General features: G+C 36.0%; 2 protein-coding genes across 2 annotated transcripts in view; one reads left to right on the plus strand and one right to left on the minus strand.

The window, feature by feature from the left end:
* The window catches only part of SCIN (scinderin), a 249346-nt gene that overhangs the window by 160618 nt on the left and 68671 nt on the right, over positions 1-20057 (minus strand). The window lies entirely within an intron of this gene.
* Positions 17780-20057, plus strand: part of VWDE (von Willebrand factor D and EGF domains) — a 31868-nt gene continuing 29590 nt past the window's right edge. Inside the window, 3 exon segments of the mRNA XM_079931612.1 lie at positions 17780-18090; positions 18094-18150; positions 19445-19563. Of these exon segments, the coding sequence (XP_079787738.1) occupies positions 17920-18090; positions 18094-18150; positions 19445-19563 (347 nt within the window). The 5' untranslated portion in view covers positions 17780-17919.

The raw sequence follows: 20057 nt of genomic DNA on the forward strand, positions 1-20057 counted from the left end.
GACCAAAAAGTGGAAACAACCCAAAATGTCCATCAACTGAAGAATGTATAAACAAAATATAGTATATCCATACAACGGAATATTGCCAATAAAAAGGAATAAGGATTGGAGCAGCTAAAGCCCAAGGGGTGCAAAGACTTAGCCGAGGTCACACAGAGGGTTAACAATGGGACAAGATTTGAAGTATCTTGCTTTGCAGTCAAGGGTCTGTTTATGACATCATGCTGCCCTCTAGGAGAATGTGACTTATAAGCAAATAGGAAATGTTTTAGGATGTCAGAAACCTGGATGTGGGTGAAAGGCCAAGGATAGTTTCAAGGAGGACATGGAATGATGTGAAATGGGATTTAAATGGGTGGAGAGCAGAGGGCAATGTAGCTCGAGGGGGATGCCCTATACCTGCCCAGAATGTGCCAAACCTGGCATTTCAGTATCAGGAAAAGAAGTAAGCAGATTCTTGTGGTGAAAAATTGCTACAGCAGTAAAATTAAATCCCCTTTCCGGAAGAAATGGAAACCTTTGTAAGAGATGAGAAATCTAAACCTTTGTCCCCTAGCTTAACTGATTTAAGAAACCAACAGCTCCTTGCAAGGTTGAAGAGAAGAGGAAAATACTTGGCTTGCCTCCCCACTTAAAGAAAGAGTATTTCCTGCTGGCAGCTACAAACATTTATAAAGCACCCTGAGGGCTTCATCCCCAGTAGGGCAGCAAGGGCAGATACAGTCCCCCAAAGCCAGGAGGGGCCAGGTTCAGCTTCCCCCAGAGCCTTACCTATTCACTAATGGGACCACAACAGACCTGAGTCACCCTTGCTAATCATGTTCAGTTCGTTGGCCCATAACAAATCTCCCTCAGCCGGAATGGGATGCAGCCTCTAAAACAATAGCACAGGGAACTCCACTCAGTACTCTGTAATGGTCTGTATGGGAAAAGAACCTAAAAAAGATTGGATATATGTGTATGTATAACTGATTCACTTTGCTGTACACCTGAAACTAACACAACATTGTAAATTAACTATACTCCAATAAAAATTAAAAACAACAACAACAACAATGCAGGCAAAGACAGCAGCTAATATGGAGAAGCATTTATACAATGAGTTTGGACGAAAAGTATAGAACCCAACAGCAAAGTAAAATATACATAAGGAGGAATTAAGATTGGAAAGAAAAACGAACACCATTGTGTCCAGTTGGTAAGATTATGAGTGCTTTTATAAATCTTTTAAAATAATCTTCATTATAATGACATGTGATTTAAATAATACATTTTATAATACTTTAAAAAATAAATAAATAAGGGTAAAAAAAAGGAATAAGGTACTAATAAAGCTACAATACAATCTCAAAAAGTGAAAGAAACCAGTCACAAAAGAACATATATGATCCATTTATGTGGAATATCCAAAAAAAACAAATATGTAGAGACAGAAAGGAGATTAGTTGTTGCTTGAGATTGGAGATGGATAAAGACTATAAGTTGGCAAGAGGTTTATCTTTAGAGTGACAGAAATGTTCTAAAATTAGATTGTTGTAATGTTTGTACAGACCTGTAAATATGCTAGTATTCACTGAATTATACACTAAAAACAGGTCAGTTCTTTGTTATGTAAATTACATCTCAATAAAGCTATTTTAAAAAATGACTTTACATCTTGTAAAAATATGGCTTATTTCAAATTGGACTAGAGTGGGTGTTTGGGACAGTTGGACAAAAATGAAATATCTGACATCTATTAGATTGTTTTGTAAATCTAACCATTTCATAAATAATGGAATTACTGCTCCAATATTACCAAGCATTCCTTCTAAAGAATTTAACTAATTATATATTACAAGTTAGAATTTTGAGGATCAAAATGCTTTGAGATTTAGAAAAGGATGACAACATAAATCATATAAACAAAAACAGAAATGTCACATAGCTTTACCACCTGCTACAACGTTTTATTTAAGGCTTCCAGAAGAACCTAAATAACATTTAAGTATAATCATGACACTAGCCATACATTTCAATTATAAAGGTATTGTATAATATATACTTCAGATGCAAACATTATTGCTTACGTATATGGATGGCTGTTGAAAGGGAAAATATACACCTTTTCCAACTCCATTCAAAGGAATTTTAGTATTCCAATCTTATTTTTAAACCACACTGTGAAAGATAGTAAGTTGAAACAAGTTCATTTTTGTATGAAAATTATGGTTTTTAAAAGTTGCTTTTATCTTCGTGCACCAGAAACTAGCATAGTATTGTAGGTCAATTATACTTCAAACAAACAAACAAACACACAGACTCTTAGAAAAAGAGATTAGATTTGTGGTTACTGGAGGTGGGGATGGGGGATTAGGAATTGGATGAAGGTAGTCAAAAATACAAACTTCCAGGAACTTTCCTGGCGGTCCAGTGGTTAAGACTCCATGCTCCCAATACAGGGGGCACAGGTTCGATCCCTGGTCGGGGAATGAAGATCCCACATGCCGCATGGCCAAAACTAATAAAATAAAATAAAACAAACCCCCCCCAAATTTTCAGTTATAGAATACGTAAGTACTAGGGATGTAATGTACAATATGATAAATATAATTAACACTGCTATATGTTATGTATGGAAGTTACTAAGAGAGTAAATCCTAAGAGTTCTCAAAACAAGGAAAAAAATTTTTTTCTTTTATTTTGTATCTATGTGAGATGAGGCACGTTCACTAAACTTACTATGATAATCATATCATGATGTATGTAAATCACATCACTATGCTATATACCTTAAACTTATTCAGTGCTGTATGTCAACTATATTTCAATAAAACTGGAAGAAAAATAATTTAAAAAGTTTTTATTGTACAAAAATAACAAAATCTTTGAAAAGTAGTAATTTCTCAGTCTTCTGTAAAATATACTGATCTACAAGATAGAAAAACTGCTTAGGCGGTAAAACATGGTCACCGTGTTGCAATCTATGTGATTTTGCATGGTTGATTGATATGTAATCAGGTTGTCATCGCTATATGAATTTATGTCAAAAGTAAGCTCAGTCAGGGGTTGAACCATTTCTACTCTGCTGAACATTTTCAAGAAACCTCCTTAGGGCCAATGACATTGAGATATGTTGAAATAAAGGGCTTTCTTTCTAGCCGATGAGTGAAAGATACATTCTTTTTATTTTATCTGATTTTATTTTACTTTTTAAATGTAAGAATAGTTGATTTACAATATTAGTTTCAGCTATGCACCAAGTGATTCAGTATTTGTATAGATTATACTCCATTTAAAGTTATTATAAAATAATGGCTATATTTCCCTGTGCTGAACAATATATCTTTGTTGCTTATTTATTTTATACATAGTAGTTTGTACCTCTTAATCCCCTGTTCCTGTTTTGTCCCTCTCCCCTTCCTTCTCCCCACTGGTAACCACTAGTTTGTTCTCTTTATCTGAGTCTGTTTCTGTTCTGCTATATTCATTTATTTTATTTTTTTTTGATTCCACATATATTTAACAGTGATAACACACAGTATGTTTTATTTTTTAAATTCCACATACATTTGAAAGTGATAACATACAGTATTTGTCTTTCTCATGACTTATTTCATGAGACTTATTTCACTTATGACATTTCACTAAGCATATTACTCTCTAGGTCACCCATGTTGTTGCAAATGGCAGAATTTCATTCTATTTTTTGGCTGAGTAATATTCAATTATATATATAATTATATATATATATATATATACACATGCACCACATCTTCTTTACCCATTTATCTGTTGATGGACACTTAGGTCACTTCCATATCTTGGCAATTGTAAATAATGCTGCTGTGAACATTGCGGTGAATGTACCTTTTCAAAGTAGTGTTTTTGTTTTCTTCAGATGTATACCCAGGAGTGGAATTGCTGGCTCATATTGTTGCTCTATTTTTAGTTTTTTGAGGAAACTCCATACTGTTTTCCATAGTGACTGCACCAATTTACATTCCCACCAACAGGATTCCCTTTTCTTCACATCCTTAGCAACACTTGTTATTTGCAGACTTTTTGATGATAGACATTCTGACAGGTGTGAGGTGATATCTCATTATGGGTTTGATTTGCATTTCTCTGATGATTAGTGATGTTGAGCATCTTTTCATGTGTCTTTTGGCCACCTGTATATTGTCTCTGGAAAAATTTTAATCGGATTATTTGGTCTTTTGATATTGAGTTATATGAGCTGTTTATATATTTTGGATATTAACCCCTTATCCATCATATCATTTGCAAATATTTTCTCCCATTCAGTAGGTTGTCTTTTCGTTTTGCCAATTGTTTCCTTTGCTGTGCAAAAGCTTTTAAGTTTAAGTAGGTCCCATTTGTTTATTTTGCCTTTGTTTATTTTGCCTTAGGAGACAGATCCAAAAAAAAATATTACTATGATTTATGTTAAAGAGTGTTCTATGTTCTCTTCTAGGAGTTTTATGGTTTCAGGTCTTACATTTAGGTCTCTTATCCACTTTGAATTTATTTTTGTATATGGTGTGAGAAAATGTACTAATTTCATTCTTTTACATGTACCCTCTATTCTGTTTCATTGATCTTTGTGTCTGTTTTTGTGCCAGTACCATGGTGTTTTGATGACTGTAGCTTTGTAGTATAGTCTAAGGTCAAAGAGGCATGATACATCCAGCTTTGTTCTTTTTTCTCAAGATTGCTTTGGCTCATTCTTTTTATTTTTTTCTATTTTGACAAAGTATACATAACATAAATTTACCATTTTAACCATTTTAAGTGTACAGTTCAGTCGCAATAAGTATATTCACATTGGTCTGCAACCATCACCACCATCCACCTCCAGAACTTTTTCATCTTCCCAAACTGAAACTCTGTTCTCATTCAACAATAACTCCCCATTGTCCTCTTCCCCCAGTCCCTGGCATCCACCATTCTACTTTCTGTCTCTGTGAACTTGACTACTATAGGTACCTCATATAAGTGGAATCATACAGTATCTGTCCTTTTCTGATTGGTTTCTTTCACATATCTTCAAGCTTCATCCATGTTTGTAGCTTGTATCAGAATTTCCTTTTTAAAGCTGAATAATATTGCATTGTATCTATATACTACACTTTGCTTACCATTCATCCATAGTGGACAGTTGTGTTTCATCCATGTTTTAGCTGCTGTGAATAATGCTTCTATGAACATGGATGCAGAAAGATTCATTCATTTTTTTTTTTAGATTTAATTTTATTTATTTTTGGCTGTGTTGGGTCTTCTTTGCTGTGCACGGGCTTTCTCTAGTTGTGGCAAGCAGGGGCTACTCTTTGTTGCATTGTGTGGGCCTCTCCTTGCAGTGGCTTCTCTTGTTGCGGAACACAGGGTCTAGGCATGTGGGCTTCAGTAGTTGCAGCACATGGGCTCAGTAGTTGTGGCTCGTGGGCTCTAGAGCGCAGGCTCAGTAGTTGTGGCGCACAGGCTTAGTTGCTCTGTGGCATGTGGGATCTTCCCGGACTAGGGATCAAACCCGTGTCCCCTTCAGTGGCAGGCAGATTCCCATCCACTGCACCACCAGGGAAGTCCCAAAAGATTGATTCTTAAAACAAGCATTCATGCCAAGCATGCAGCTCCCCTCTCTCAGCTTATTTACATTATTTCATAGAGACATGCCACAATAAGCATTATAAAATTCATAGTTAATGGATGCTTTCAGTGAATTTTCTTTAATATATCAAGTGTCTAGCTGACTCCTCATTAAGAAAAAGGAATTTACTACTGTTGGGGGCAAAATGTCTGTCCCATTTAGTGTCTCTGTCTGGGAGCAATGGCCTCCTGAATGTAAACTCAGTGCCAAAGCCAAAACATTAATTTTTGAAGCTCAAGAATTGATTTGATGACACTGTTCTCTTCCCCAATGCCATTTCTATCAAACCTCCTCTTCCCCTGCTAAAAAAAAAAAAAAAAAAAAAAAAAGATATATCCAGGTGAGACCCAGACTCTCTCATTTAGTAAAATATACACGGGCCAAGGAATTCATATATTATATAAATGTGTGTTTCTCAGTAAGGTTACTCCAAATTATCCTGAGCACTGTAAGAGGATAACACTGAGAAATGATGAACCGTTCTATAACAAAAGGACAAGTATAGTTATGTGGTATTGCACCTTGGTTTTATTATCTGTAAACTATTATGTATACTCATGGTAGCTACCCTATGCCAGACACTACCTAAATGCTCTCTCTCCAGACCCCTCCTCCTCCACACCACCCCCACCCCACACATACATACACTATTGTTTCCTTTTTTTAAACAGCCAGTCTTATGAATCCATTTCTTTTTTAAAAAAATTTTACTTATTATTTATTTATTTTATCTATTTTTTGCTGCATCGGGTCCTGCTGTGGCACGCGGGATCTTTGGTGAGGTGTGCGGGATCTTTCGTTGCGGCAGGTGGGCTTCTCTCTAGTTGTGGCACCTGGGCTCCAGGGCACATGGGCTCTGTAATTTGCGGCACACAGGCTCTGTAGTTGAGGCGCTCAAGCTCAGTAGTTGTGGCGAGCAGGCTTAGTTGCCCCACAGCATGTGGGATATTAGTTCCCTGACCAGGGATCGAACTGTGTCCCCTGCATTGTAAGGTGGATTCTTTACCACTGGACCACCAGGGAAATCCCATACACTATTGTTTCTTAAACTCTACGGGGTAGGTATTATTACCATCATTCCCATGGCACAAAAAAAAGAAGTTCAGAATGCCATCCAAGGTGACACAGTCAGTAAACAGGTAGCAAATCTAGGATTAGAACCCAGGTGTCCTAACCTCAGGATTTGTGCACTTAATCACTGTGTCTTTCTATCCCCTGAATTTGGGGGATTTACTCATATAAGTTCAGCATAATTTTGCAAATGAACCTGAGAAGAGCTGAGTTATTTCCTTTTTCAAGGAAATTATCCTTTGAAATTTTCTCCTGATTAGTGTTTCCTTTCACTCAAGTTATACTGTACTTGGCTTCATTTTATCTTCCACACAGACGTTCTGTATTATTTCTCTCTCAGTGGTATTTACTGCATTTTACACGTACCACTGGTATTTATAATTAGAGTACCATGCCTCCATTCTTTATCCTGCTTTTCAAAAATTAAAAAGTTTTAAAAATTTGAACATTATACCAAATTTTGATGAATCTCACTACATAATGTATGTTAAAACATTATTTTTATTACTTTTTGTTTTTCCCACAGTCCTGTAACTAATTTTTATTCAGTATATTCTTGCAGACTCAAGCCAGTTTAGATGAATTTACTATTGAGATCTGAAAAACAATTAAGTTGTTTTCAGGTTTTTTTCCATCTTAACTCACTTACATGGAGGAAAATCTGTTCTCTGTTACAAGTCTATTGTAAACTCATAAACTGGTATTCATCAACCAAAACTGAAGGGGAAAATGAGACATATTATACTTCACATTGTATGCTCAGGGTTTGCTGGAAGTTAGGCAAGTGATGTTGTCCTCCAGGAAAGTATAAAAGTTGATTGCATTTCTACAGATATTGCTGGACAATAAATTTACAAAAAAGCCTGATGTTATTTAATCCTGATTATAACCATTACCTTATTTCTGGTGATTTCACAGATAGACTGAGAAAAATCGATGTTTATTTTTCTGTCCCAGTTTTATTAGGGCTTTGATAAGCTGAAACAAAAGATGGAAGCTAAAAAATCTCTGGGTTTTCAACCTGCTCACATTAAATTGTTCTTCCACAATTAGGCTTTAAGATGAGACTCATCTTCCACACCCACCAAAAACTTATGTTTCAGTTTTTTCCTGGAAGATTGGATGCCTTTTCTGCATCTAAAAGGGGGCTAAACACAAGTTTTGCACAGCACAAAGAAATTTTTTCCAAGATGGACTAATACTCATACGTTTGGAAACAGTTTTTAAACTTTTAAATGGTAATTTCTTTCCAACAAACTATAAACAATTTTTAAAGGAACTTTTTTATACATTTGGGCACCTGCTGTCTTTATCACCATACATAGTCCATGCTTTAATCGTCCAAATCTATAAATGGAACTGTGGCCTGAACCCTGATGCTCACCAGGACTCCAGGACTACCTGTATCTATCTGTATCTGTATCTGTATCTGTATCTGTATCTGTACCTGTTGACCAGTGTCTTCTTTCCCCTCAGGTACAGGCTCTAAGGGTGAAGTCTCAGGTGATGGATAAAAGGACTCAAGAACTGAGAATACCAGAGAAAAACTAGAAGAGTGAGGTTTCGTTTAAAGACGTAAAAAGATGAAGAATCGGTTAAGAAGAAGAAGAAAAAAAGGCCCCTTCCCTCTGCAGAAGCAACCACACATCTGAAGACAACTGTGGATTGGAAACCATCCCCAGGGCAACCCTCGGAGTCATGTAACCATGTGTTGAAAACTCCTGAGTCACTGGGTCACCACTGGACAACTGAGAGAGCTCTGGGAATCATCAGCAAATACATGATGACTGTGCCCACGTATTTGGAAAATGTCTAAACGCCCTCCAGTTCACTTCTGAAAAACCTGCCATATAGACAGAGGAAAAGAGCTACTACTGTCGCAGCAGTAATCTCTACTTCCTCCTTCCATCGTTCACACTGAGGCCGAAAGTGGCAGGTGCAACTTCTGAGAAGCACCTGTGGAGGCAAACCAGCAACCCCGATTACCAGGTGAAGAGTCCATCTGCAGGTATGATCAGGGGCCCTCTCCCTGCCAAGAGAACCTTGCAAGCCTTCTTTTATTGGCGGTCCATCAGAACAGTTTCTAGGAATACCAAGTTTTCCTAAAGCATTTGTTAGAACAGCGAGACGCGGGATGCCGTTACATCCTGGGAGGTTTCCCCGAGAATGTGCGACTGCTGTTGACAACCAGGGTGGTGAAGCCACAGCCAGGACACGCAGGGCGCACGGCGGTCTCGGGGACAGTTGGGCGTGGCTTTCCGGCGGGTGGGCGGGGTTTGGGAGGAAGGCGCCACCAGGCTCGCTGGGTTATCCCTGGAAAAGACCAGCGCGCCCCACAGCAAGGACGCGCGGCAACCCTGAAGGGCGAGCAGGAACGGACTGAGTTCTGTGATAGGAGGACAAACAGGCTGCTGTGGCACCCTCCTGCCCGCACCCTTGGCCAGGGATCAGCGACGCCTTCGTCCCACCTGCGGCAGTAGCGATGCTTGATGGAGTCCGGGTGCTGACACTAGCACTGATGCTCCTGGCGGCCGGGAAAGGTCGGCCAGGTAGGGCACGGGCGTTAAGGCAGCGCAGGGGCGCCACCTGGGCCTTTGGAGGAGGGAGGCTAACTTCCCGGATGACACGTGGAGCGTGCCTGTGCATCTTTACGGCCGCATCTAATACTTGTCCCATACCAACCTCCTCCCTGTCCTACCGCCTTCTTTGAAATGGTCACTTTACAGCCTTGGCACTCTTCAGTTTTCCTTTGTGCACAGGCGACTGTTGCCTCCTATTTTTCTGCTCTTAAGACCCTCAGTCACTTTTTTGTTCCTTTGTTTCCTGCTGATATCCGCTCCTTAATGTCCCTTTATTACCATAAGAAACTTTTGCTGGATCTTCCAGGCATCCTAGTGACAACTGGATCTGAAATATCCGAAAGGAGTTCAGTTCCAAACTGCACGATTTCTGCACCACTCCCTCCCGACCCCCGGAAATAATAAATTGATTAGCATTTTACCCCTAATTTATAAGTGTTCAGGATATAATTTTATTTTATCATCTTGTTGATCTTAATCTAGTTTGCTAAGGTAAGTTTGCTCTGTAAAAGAGGAAGGGAGAGCAGCACTCACCCTGAAAACTGTACAAAGAATATTAGAACACAATTATTTCCTAAAATGATAGACCTCAACAAGCTAGCATTGATCTGTGCCATCTTTGGTTGCTTACACATTAAGTAGATCTTCATGAAGAACTTTTCAAAAAATACATGTAATAATATATAATATGTACTTACAACAGTTAGACGATATGTTTTCAGAAAAATGACCAATATTTATAAAGGAATTTACTTCAGTGTTTACTATAGATCACATAACGACTTCTTGCCCTATATAATAGCCTTGTAATCTCTCTACTAAAGGTGAATATTAACCATTGCCATGTTCTAAGCTCCTATTGTGGTAAAGTTGATAATAAAGTTTATGCTAAACTTCTTTATGTTAATGTAGTAGAGATAAAAGTGGAGACAAATGGAGCACACGAGACTTTTTCAAATAGCTTTATTAAGATATAGTTCATATATCATACAAATCATTCATTTACAGTGTACAGTGGTTTCTTACAGGACACAGTGACCTATGGGTTTATGTATATTCAAAAATATGTGCAACCATTACTATAGTCAATTTTAGAACATTTTTATCATCTTGAAAAGAAATACCATACTCTAGCTATCCTCCCCTTACACCCTCCTTCACCCTCTCCACCCTCCCAACTACAAGCAATCACTAATCTACTTTCTGCTCTATAGATTTACCTATTCAGGATATTTTATCTAAATGGAATCATATAACAGATTGTCTTTTGTGACTGACTTCTTTCATTTAGCATAATGTTTTCAAGGTTCCTCATGTTCTAACACATATCAGTACTTCCTCTCTTTTTGTGATGGAATAATATTCCATTATAAGTACATACCACGTTTTGTATATAAATCGATCAGTTTGTGAACATTTGGATTGTTTTTACCTTATGGCTATTGTAAATAATGCTGCTGTAAACATCTGGGTATAAGTTTTTGTATGGACACATTTTCATTTCTTTTAGAAATATACCTAGGAGTGGAGTTATTGGATCATAGGGTAACTCTGTGTTTAACCATTTCAGGAATAGCCAGACTGTTTTCCAAAGTGGCCGCACTGTTTTACACTCCTGCAGCAGTGTACGAGGGTTTTAATTTATCCACAGCCTCGTCAGCGCTTATTATCTGAAAAAACGTTTTTTTATCTGAAATTTTGATTCTAGCTATTCTAGTGGGTGTGAAGTGACGTCTCATTGTGGTTTGATTTGCATTTCTCTGGCGGTCAATGATGTCAGCAATTTTTCATATGTTTATTGAACATTTACATATCTTCGTTGGAGAAATACCTACGCAAATACTTTGCCAATTTTTTAATTGGGTCATTGGCCTTTTTGTTATTGAGTTGTATGTGTTATTTGTATAGTCTAAATACAATTATCTTAGCAGACATGTGGATTTGCAGTTATTTTCTCCCATTCTGTGGGTTGTCTTTTCACTTTCTTGGTAATGTCCTTTGAAGCACGGAAGTTGCTAATTTTGATGAAGTCCAGTTTGTCTATCTTTTGTTGCTTGTGCTTTGTTGTCATATCTTGAAATCCATTGCCAAATCTACAGTCATGAAGATTTACCCCAATATTTTTCCTAAGTCTTTTAGTTTTAGTTCTTGTCTTTTGGTCTTTGATCCATTTTGAATTAACTTTGTATATGGTATAACCAAAGGGTCCAATTTCATTATATTGCACGTGGATATCCAGTTTTGTTGAAAAGACTGTCATTTCCCCATTGACTGTTTTGGGTACCCGTCTCAAAAATCAGTTAAAAACCATACGTACATGGGTTTATTTCTGGACTGTCAATTTTATTCACCAATCTATGTCTCTCCTCATGCCACCACTAAACGTTCTTGATTACTGTAGCTCTATAGTAAATTTTGAAATGAGAAAATGTGAGGCCTCCTGTTTTGTTCTTTTTTTTCAAGATTAGTTTAGCTATTCTGGTCCCCTGAAATTCCATATGAATTTTACAATTAGTTTGTCATTCTTTACAAAAGAGTCAGCTGGTGTTGTTAGGAGCTGTGATGAATCTGCATGTAAATCTGGGGAGTATTGCCAACTTAACAACATTAAATTTTCAGATCCACGAACATGGATGAATTTCCATTTAAATACTTAGGTCTTTAATTTCTTTCAACAGTGTTTGTTATATTCAGAATATAAGTTTTGTGCTTTTGTTAAATTTATCCCCAAGTATTTGTTCTTTTGAAACTATTATAAATGGAATTGTTTTCTTAATTTCTTTCTTAGTCTATTTACTGCACATGTTTAAGAATATAATTAACCACCCTAAGGCCCATAAAACTTTAGGCAACTCCCAGTTTCTTCATTTGTGAAATAGAAAAGGTAATAACCTTGCCGGCTTATTTTAACACAGCAAATGTAGAAAGCATCTACTATGTGTAGGCATTATTCTAAGCACTTTAAAATACATTACCCACATTAAATCATTTAATTCTCACAATACCCACAGGATAAATATTATTATTACCCTATTTTACAAGTAAGAAAACTGAGTCACATATATGCTAGGCCATTTACCCAAAGTCACATACTATTAAGTAGCAGAGCCAGACTTTGAACACATGCAAGGTGGCTTCAGATTCTAACATCCTTAACTATTGGGCTATCTCTACTGCCCCTAGTGAATGAAATAGCATATGTTCACACAAAAATTTGTTCATTAAGGTCCACTTCAGCATTATTCATAATAGGCAAAAAGTGGAAACAACCCAAATGCCCATCAAATGATGAATGAATGGGTAAACAAAATGTGGTATATCCAGTGGAATACTATTTGGCCATAAGTAGGAATGAAGTACTGCAACATGGATGAAACTTGAAAACATGGTAAAGCCAGAGACAAAATGCCACATATTATATAATTGCTTTTATATAAAATGTCTAGAGTAGAGTAGGTAGATCCATAGAGACAAAAAAATTAGTGGTTGCCAGTGGCTGGAGGTAGAGGGGAATGGGCAGGAGTGGCTGCTAATGATACAGGTGTCTTTTTGGGGTGATGAAAATATTCTAAACTTGATTGTGGTATACAACTTTGTGAATATGCAAAAAGAAAAAAAAACACCCCATACTGAATTCTACATTTAGAAATGGTAAATTTTATGGTATGTGAATTTTAAAAAAAGAATAAAATCACATTTTGCATCTTGATTTTATATCCTAAAGCCTTGCTGAACTTGTTCACTAGTGTTAATATTTTGTTGTGTTTTTTAGTGGATTTCTTAGGAGTTTTACATAAAAAGTTAGGTCATCTGTGAATAAAGATAGTTTTACTTCTTTCTTTCCAATCTGGATATCTTTATTTATTTATCTTGCCTAGTTGTCCTGGTTACAACCTCAAGTACAGTGTTGAATAGAAGTGGTGAGAGTGGATATCCTTGTCTTGTTCCTGATCTTATGAGAAAGCATCTAGTCTTTCTCCATCAGGTATGTTGTGGCTACGTGGTTTTTTGTAGATTTCCTTTATTGGGTTGAGCAAGTGCCCTTCTTCTGTTCCTAGTTTTTTATCATAATGTGTTAGATTTTTTTCAAGTGATTTTTCTGTGTCTATTGAGAAGCACATATTTTGTTTTTTATTCTGTTAATATGGTATATTACCTTAATTCATTTTTGGATGTTGAATCAACCTTGCATGCCTAGGATAAATCCTACTTGGTCATGGTTTATAATTCTTTGTCTGTATTTCTGGATTTGATTTGCTAGTATTTTGCTGAGGACTTTTGTATCTATATTCAAAAGATACATTGGTTCATAGGCTTTTTTTCCCCTGCGATATCATTTTCTGGCTTTGGTATCAGGGTAATACTGGGCTCATAGAATGAGTCTGGAAGTATTCCATCTTTTTCTATTTTTTGGAAATGTTTGTGAAGAATTGGTATTATTCTTTAAATGTTAGGTAGAATTGAACATTGATGCCATCTAGACCTGGTCTTTTCTTTTTGGATGTTTCTTTTTTTAAACTGATTCAGTCTTTTCACATGATATAAATCTATTTGGATTGCTTACTTTTTCTTGAATCAGTTTTGTACTTTGTGTCTTTTTAGGAATTTCTCAATTTTATATAAGTTATCTAATGTACTGGCATGCAACTGTAATAGTATTCCTTAATAAGATCTGTAGTGGTGTGCACTGTTTCATTTTGATTCTAGTAAATGAGTCTTCTCTCTTTTTTTCTCAGCAAACCTAGAAGTATGTCACCTTTGTTGATTTTTTTCAAAGAACCAGCTTTTGGTTTCATTGATTTTTCTCTACTGTTTTTCTATTCTCAATTTCATTAATGTCTTCTTGAGTCTTTAAAATTTCTTACCTTCTTCCTTTAGATTTAGTATGTTCTTCTTTTTCCAGCCTTCAGGCGAAAGATTAGTTCATTATATCGGGATCTTTTTCTTTTTTAATATAGGCATATATATCTATAATTTTCCTCTAACACTACTTTAGCAGCATCCCATAAATTTTGGTGTGTTGTATCTTTCTTTTAATCCTTTTCAATGTATTTTCTCATTCTATTTTCATTTCTTTGACCTCTTGCTTTTATCGGTTGTTTAATTTCCACGTATTTGTAAGTTTCTTAAATTTCTTTCTGCTATTGATTTATATATTCATTCTATTGCAGTCAGAGAACATACTTTGTATAATTTTTATCTTTTCAAATTTATTGAGGTTTGTCTTATGGTCTAATGTATTGTCCATCCTGGAAAATGTTCCATGTGCACTCCAGAAGAATTTATATTCTGCTGTTGTTGGGTAGAGTGTTCTATAGATGTCCGTTAAGTCAAGTTGGTTTATAGTGTGTTGTTCTGGCTCTGTTTCCTTGATGATTTTCTGCCCATTTTTCTATTCATGTTGAAAGTGGAGTATTGAAATCCCCAACTATTACTCTTGAAGTATGTATTTTTTTTCCCTTTGTTTCTCTCAGATTTTGCTTCATGTATTTTTGTGCTGTGTTATTAGGTGTATATCTTCCTCATGGATTGAAACTTTTATTGTTATAAAATGTCTGTCTTTGTCTCTAGTAACATTTTTTTTAAGATATTTTTGTCTGATATTAGTACAGCCAGTCCAGTTTTCTTGTGGTTACTGTTTGCATACTGTTATTGTCCATCCTTTTACTTTCACTCTATTTGTATTCTTTTCAAGCGCATTCATCCTTTAATATATAAAGGATGACAAAGTAAAGAGACTTAGCAAGTCCATCACTCTCTATTTGACCTTGCTTTTCAGCCTTTTGTGTTGTTGCAGAATCCATAATACAATTTTAAATATTAGAAGCTTAATGATTAACTTTTTATTTCTCACTGAATTTGGAGCTAAAAGGTGGTTTTTCTCTTTTCCACATCTTTGGGGAAGTTATACAATTTTTTAAAATTCACAGATATTTGAAATTCCCATAGAGCAATATACCAAAGGTTTTATAATTATAAACTCAGATATTATGAAGTGCCTGTCTTTAGGCATTAAGCGTATTCATCTCTTAAAAATACAATAATTTATTTAGTTTCTTAACATATTTGTCTGTCACCCAATTATGAATCTTAAAGCATACTAGTCTTAGCCATTGTATTAACCAATGTATTAATCCAATACAGGTTACTTATACCTACAAACAAAACTAGAAAACTATTTGCATATTGTATCATTATGTATCTATTATTTATAACTTGACACATTTTCCCAAAGTATCTGAAATGCAAATATTGCAGATTCTATTATATACTACCTAGCTTCTTTAAATCCTATTAAGAAGACAGAATAAATAGAAATGTAAATTTTAATGTATATTTTATATGTACTTTTGTTTTGAGGGAAAAAACTTTTATTGGACATTTGCTAGAAAGCTTTGCACATCATTCATGTCATGAAATTGACTGATGTGTGAAATGGGCTTGTAGAGTTATTCTTTTAGTACTTCAGGAGCTAGGCCCCCAGATTCCCAAATGGGAGCCCAAACCAGCCATAGTTAACTATATCCTCCCTTCTAGAGTTAAGGTTGTAATGAGATTTTTAATAGTGTGACTTATTCATTGCTAGTAAGATTTAAATTTTTCTTCAGAGACCTTGAACATTTAATGAGTGACAAGTCGATTTGGAGGGGAAAATTGTGAAATAAATGATACAAAATATGAGCTATTATTAATTATACAAATTAAGAATTTTCCTCTAAAATTAATATTAAATAAAAATTTAAAATTTCTGTTTAAATATTATACAGTTCTTAGTATTGTTGATGTCACACTGTGATTGCTTCTACATTTATGACATCTTTAGCTTTGGATTAGAAAACAGTTATTCAAAGCAGCAAAATCAGAGGAAATGTGAGAACTTCAGAAGTGCTTAGCAAGGAGAAATACTGCACAGAATAAAGATGGAGTTATTGACTTTTTTCCCAAGACGAAATTCTGTTGTAGGATAAGATCAGAGAAAATATCTCAATAATTTATACAAACCTCACTAGTAATCTCTTTTAAAATATTTTCCTTAGTTTCTAACCACGTGCAATCTTCTGATATTGACAGGGGGTTAGAATTATTTCAAAATTAAATGAAATGATAGCACATCCTCTGACTTCTACCCACATTCATTTTATAAAATATTTATCTAGTGTTGACAAATTGAGATCGTCAAAGTCACTAGAGCCTTTTGGGACATTTATAACTGGTGAAACTAGAGACAAAAGGAAGAAGAACCTTTTGTGGTCATTCCTAAAATCTTTTACTAAAAAAAATTCTTTAGGGAGATCTTTTATCTTGCAAAACAATACCTTTTTTACAGTTTAATTGCTGTAACTACAAACAAAATAAAAAGCAAAAACCTATATAATAAAGACAATTTTATAAGCTACATTTGTGAGACTGACATGCAAATTATCTCTAGTTTATTGTGCTCTTTATTAATTTGTTTGGAAACTGATTTTTGTTCGTAAACTGTAGCTTAAAATTATGTAATAAACATTTGAGAGTTTTGTTCAGTTAGATAGATTTTTTTCCATTACTTTAGTAATGATTAAATTTTTCTTTCCCATTTCTATTTCAAAGATATTATCTTTACTATAGTGTTTTCCTTGAACAAATACAATATTTCCTTGAACAAAGGAAACACAAATTTTGTATTTCCTTGAACAAAGGAAATACAAATTTTGTATTTCCTTGAACAAAGGAAATACAAAATTTCCTTGAACAAATACAGTATCTAATATTGGGAGATTTTCTGCCTATTGTGTCAATAAGATACTCCAAATAAGGACAGTTCCATGTGTTTCTTATTATTAGGGAGACAGCAGCCTCAAACAAGAGCTGTATTTCCAGGATAACTTTTTATTGCCTCCTCTTCTCTTCTCTTTTCTTGCTGGGAAGAGGTGCTTTATGTTCTCCCTCTGCGGATTTGACAGAAAAAGGTATCTTCCAGGCCAACTACTGCTCAGAAAATGGCTTTCCTAAAAAATATACAGAACTAGCTCTTTCTCCATGTTTTTTTTCTTGTTTTTCCTTCAAAACTGTTCCCTTCTACCCCATTCATTTTCCTATGCTTAGAAATGAAAATGAACTTCACTACTTTTATATGTAAAAATAAGAAAAAATGTGAAAACTTTATATTTTTTCCTGCAGTAAAAAAATGCAGGAAACTTCACTAGGAGGGCATTTTACAAAAATTATATTAGCATTAAAAGTTTGGTTTAGTTTGTTGCATTCTAGGACCTGGCAGAGATGGGATTTCGGGGGGCACATGGCTACTGTGGCAGAAAGCAGGTCATGGAGGGTCAGTAATTGCATTCAAATCTGGAGGATCACTCTCAAGAGCAGTCCTTGTAAGGCCTATACCTTCTGATGGTAGGAATAAACAAATCCTGACTCAACAGCAATCAGCAATTTTGCCTGTCCAAATTAAATGAAAATAAAGTCCTTGAAGCTCAAATAACTCAAAAATACATTCTAAAGAGTTTGTTGATTGGCTTATTGTATTTATGGAAAGTGCATATTGTCATCTTTGTTCTACTAAGAGATTATAATATTTCAGATGGCCTTTACATGCACTTGTAGGTTTATTTTCTGTTTTTGTTTCAGTAGTCAGTTTTAATCGAGGGCTGAACTATGTCAATGAAGAAAATACATAACATCATCTGTCCTTCCATGCTAGCTCCGGGGTGCTCTCCTGGGGGATACCAGTTTCTTCAGAGCCCTTATAGAAGTGTCAATTTTGACTCCCTGGGCCTCCAGCAGTTAGCCATTCAAGGCCTGATATGTGACCACTCTCTTTCTCCCTGATGGTATCGATTTCTCCTCTTTGACAGACCTGCTAAGATGCCAACCAAATGTGTCGAGGTCACTCACTAATGTGAACTACACGTGCTTTTTCTGAAGTATTTTTTCATATAAGGATTGAATCTTGTTACAACCAATTTATTTATCACGCTGCAATATTATTTTAATTTTGCATCAAGATTAAGTTAATCAAAGGGAGTATTCCAAGGTTCTCTGTTCTGACAATAGTAATAGTTAATGTAATGTTCAACAGTCCACCAAAGGGTTTTAACTTACAATATCTTATAGAAGACAGCCTATCATCGTGATTTCCACCATATAATACAGAAAACATATTTTTAGGCGTAACACACCTAGAGTCACCTGGATAATAGGTCAGACAAGCAAGTTTTGATCACAGGCTGTCACTCTCCAGGGCTCAGGTACTTAACCTCAGTAACTTTCAAACAGTAAAATACTGCATATTTTAAGTGCTTCAGTTCTTGTCTGCTTAATAGAAGGATTATGTCTTAATAGAAGGCTCATTTTCCTTATCGATACCCACATTTTAAAAATTATGCAGAAGGGCTTCCCTGGTGGCGCAGTGGTTGAGAGTCCGCCTGCCGATGCAGGGGACATGGGTTCGTGCCCCGATCCGGGAAGATCCCACATGCCACAGAGCAGCTGGGCCGCTGAGCCTGCGCGTCCAGAGCCTGTGCTCCACAACGGGAGAGGCCACAACAGTGCGAGGCCCGCGTACCGCAAAAAAAAAAAAAAAATTATGCATAAGTGGGAATTATTTTCCTTTTTAGGTATGTAATGTAAAAAGAACTCAGGAAAGATATCCAAATTTGGCTTCAAGTGAGGCTTTAACCTCATTTTTTCCCCAAATTGCCAGCCTGTTGGTCCATCACCAAATTTTGAGCAATCCTGTCTTCTTCCTTTTTGATGCCTCCTCTACTGTGCACTAACTTCTTACGTATACTATTTCCAGAAATTTTTCAAGAAATCTCCAAGATCAGCTTATCTTTGTGCTGTATATTAAAATGACTTCAGATTGACTTGTCTTAGATGTATCAGCTATTTCATGAGTTAACTGATACTGAACTTCTCTTGTTCACAATACAAATGTAATAAATGGAATAAAGGTATTTTAATTGAAAAAGATTATATCAATTATGAGGGATGTACCCTTAAATTTACTCTTCCATGAAGTTACTACTTCTTTTATGTTATGGGTACAAGTTATTAGATTTTTTTAAATGATTATTACTTTAATATTTTAAAGGTTGTGTAAAAGAAAATGCAAAGTTGATTTATCTACCATGTATGAAAAAAACTGACTTTTCAACTTTTGTTTTCTCTGATCCAAAAGATGAACCACTGCGCAACACTGGCCCCCATCTGCCTGTCTCTGAACGATTCAGAAACACTACCTCCACCTGGGGAGATCAAGCAATTGACAGCTTGTGCCACATGGCAGTTTTTTTTGTTGTTGTTTATAGCACTTTATTTTCAGGTATAAACATGTTTTTGATTTTTAAAAACTCCCTTCAGGGCTTCCCTGGTGGCACAGTAGTTGAGAGTCCTCCTGCCAACGCAGGGGACACAGGTTCATGCCCCGGTCCGGGAAGATCCCACATGCCGCGGAGCGGCTGGGCCCGTGAGCCGTGGCCGCTGAGCCTGCGCGTCCGGAGCCTGTACTCCACAACGGGAGAGGCCACAACAGTGAGAGGGCTGCATACCGCAAAAAAAATAAAAATAAAAAAACTCCCTTCAAAACATGTTCAGAAACAAGTTTTACATTAAACAAAGTTTATGCCATGTCTTAAGAAAAATATGCTTATAATTTGACAAAATGGGTTGAAAACACTGTCAAAAATCTCACTCCGGGGGCGAAAGGGGTAAGACACATCTACAAAATATTTTTTTTTAATGTTACAAAAGAACTTATTTACAAAACAGAAATAGACCCACAGACATAGAAA

This window comes from Stenella coeruleoalba, assembly GCF_951394435.1.
Source record: "Stenella coeruleoalba genome assembly, chromosome: 9".
Lineage (NCBI taxonomy): Eukaryota > Metazoa > Chordata > Mammalia > Artiodactyla > Delphinidae > Stenella > Stenella coeruleoalba.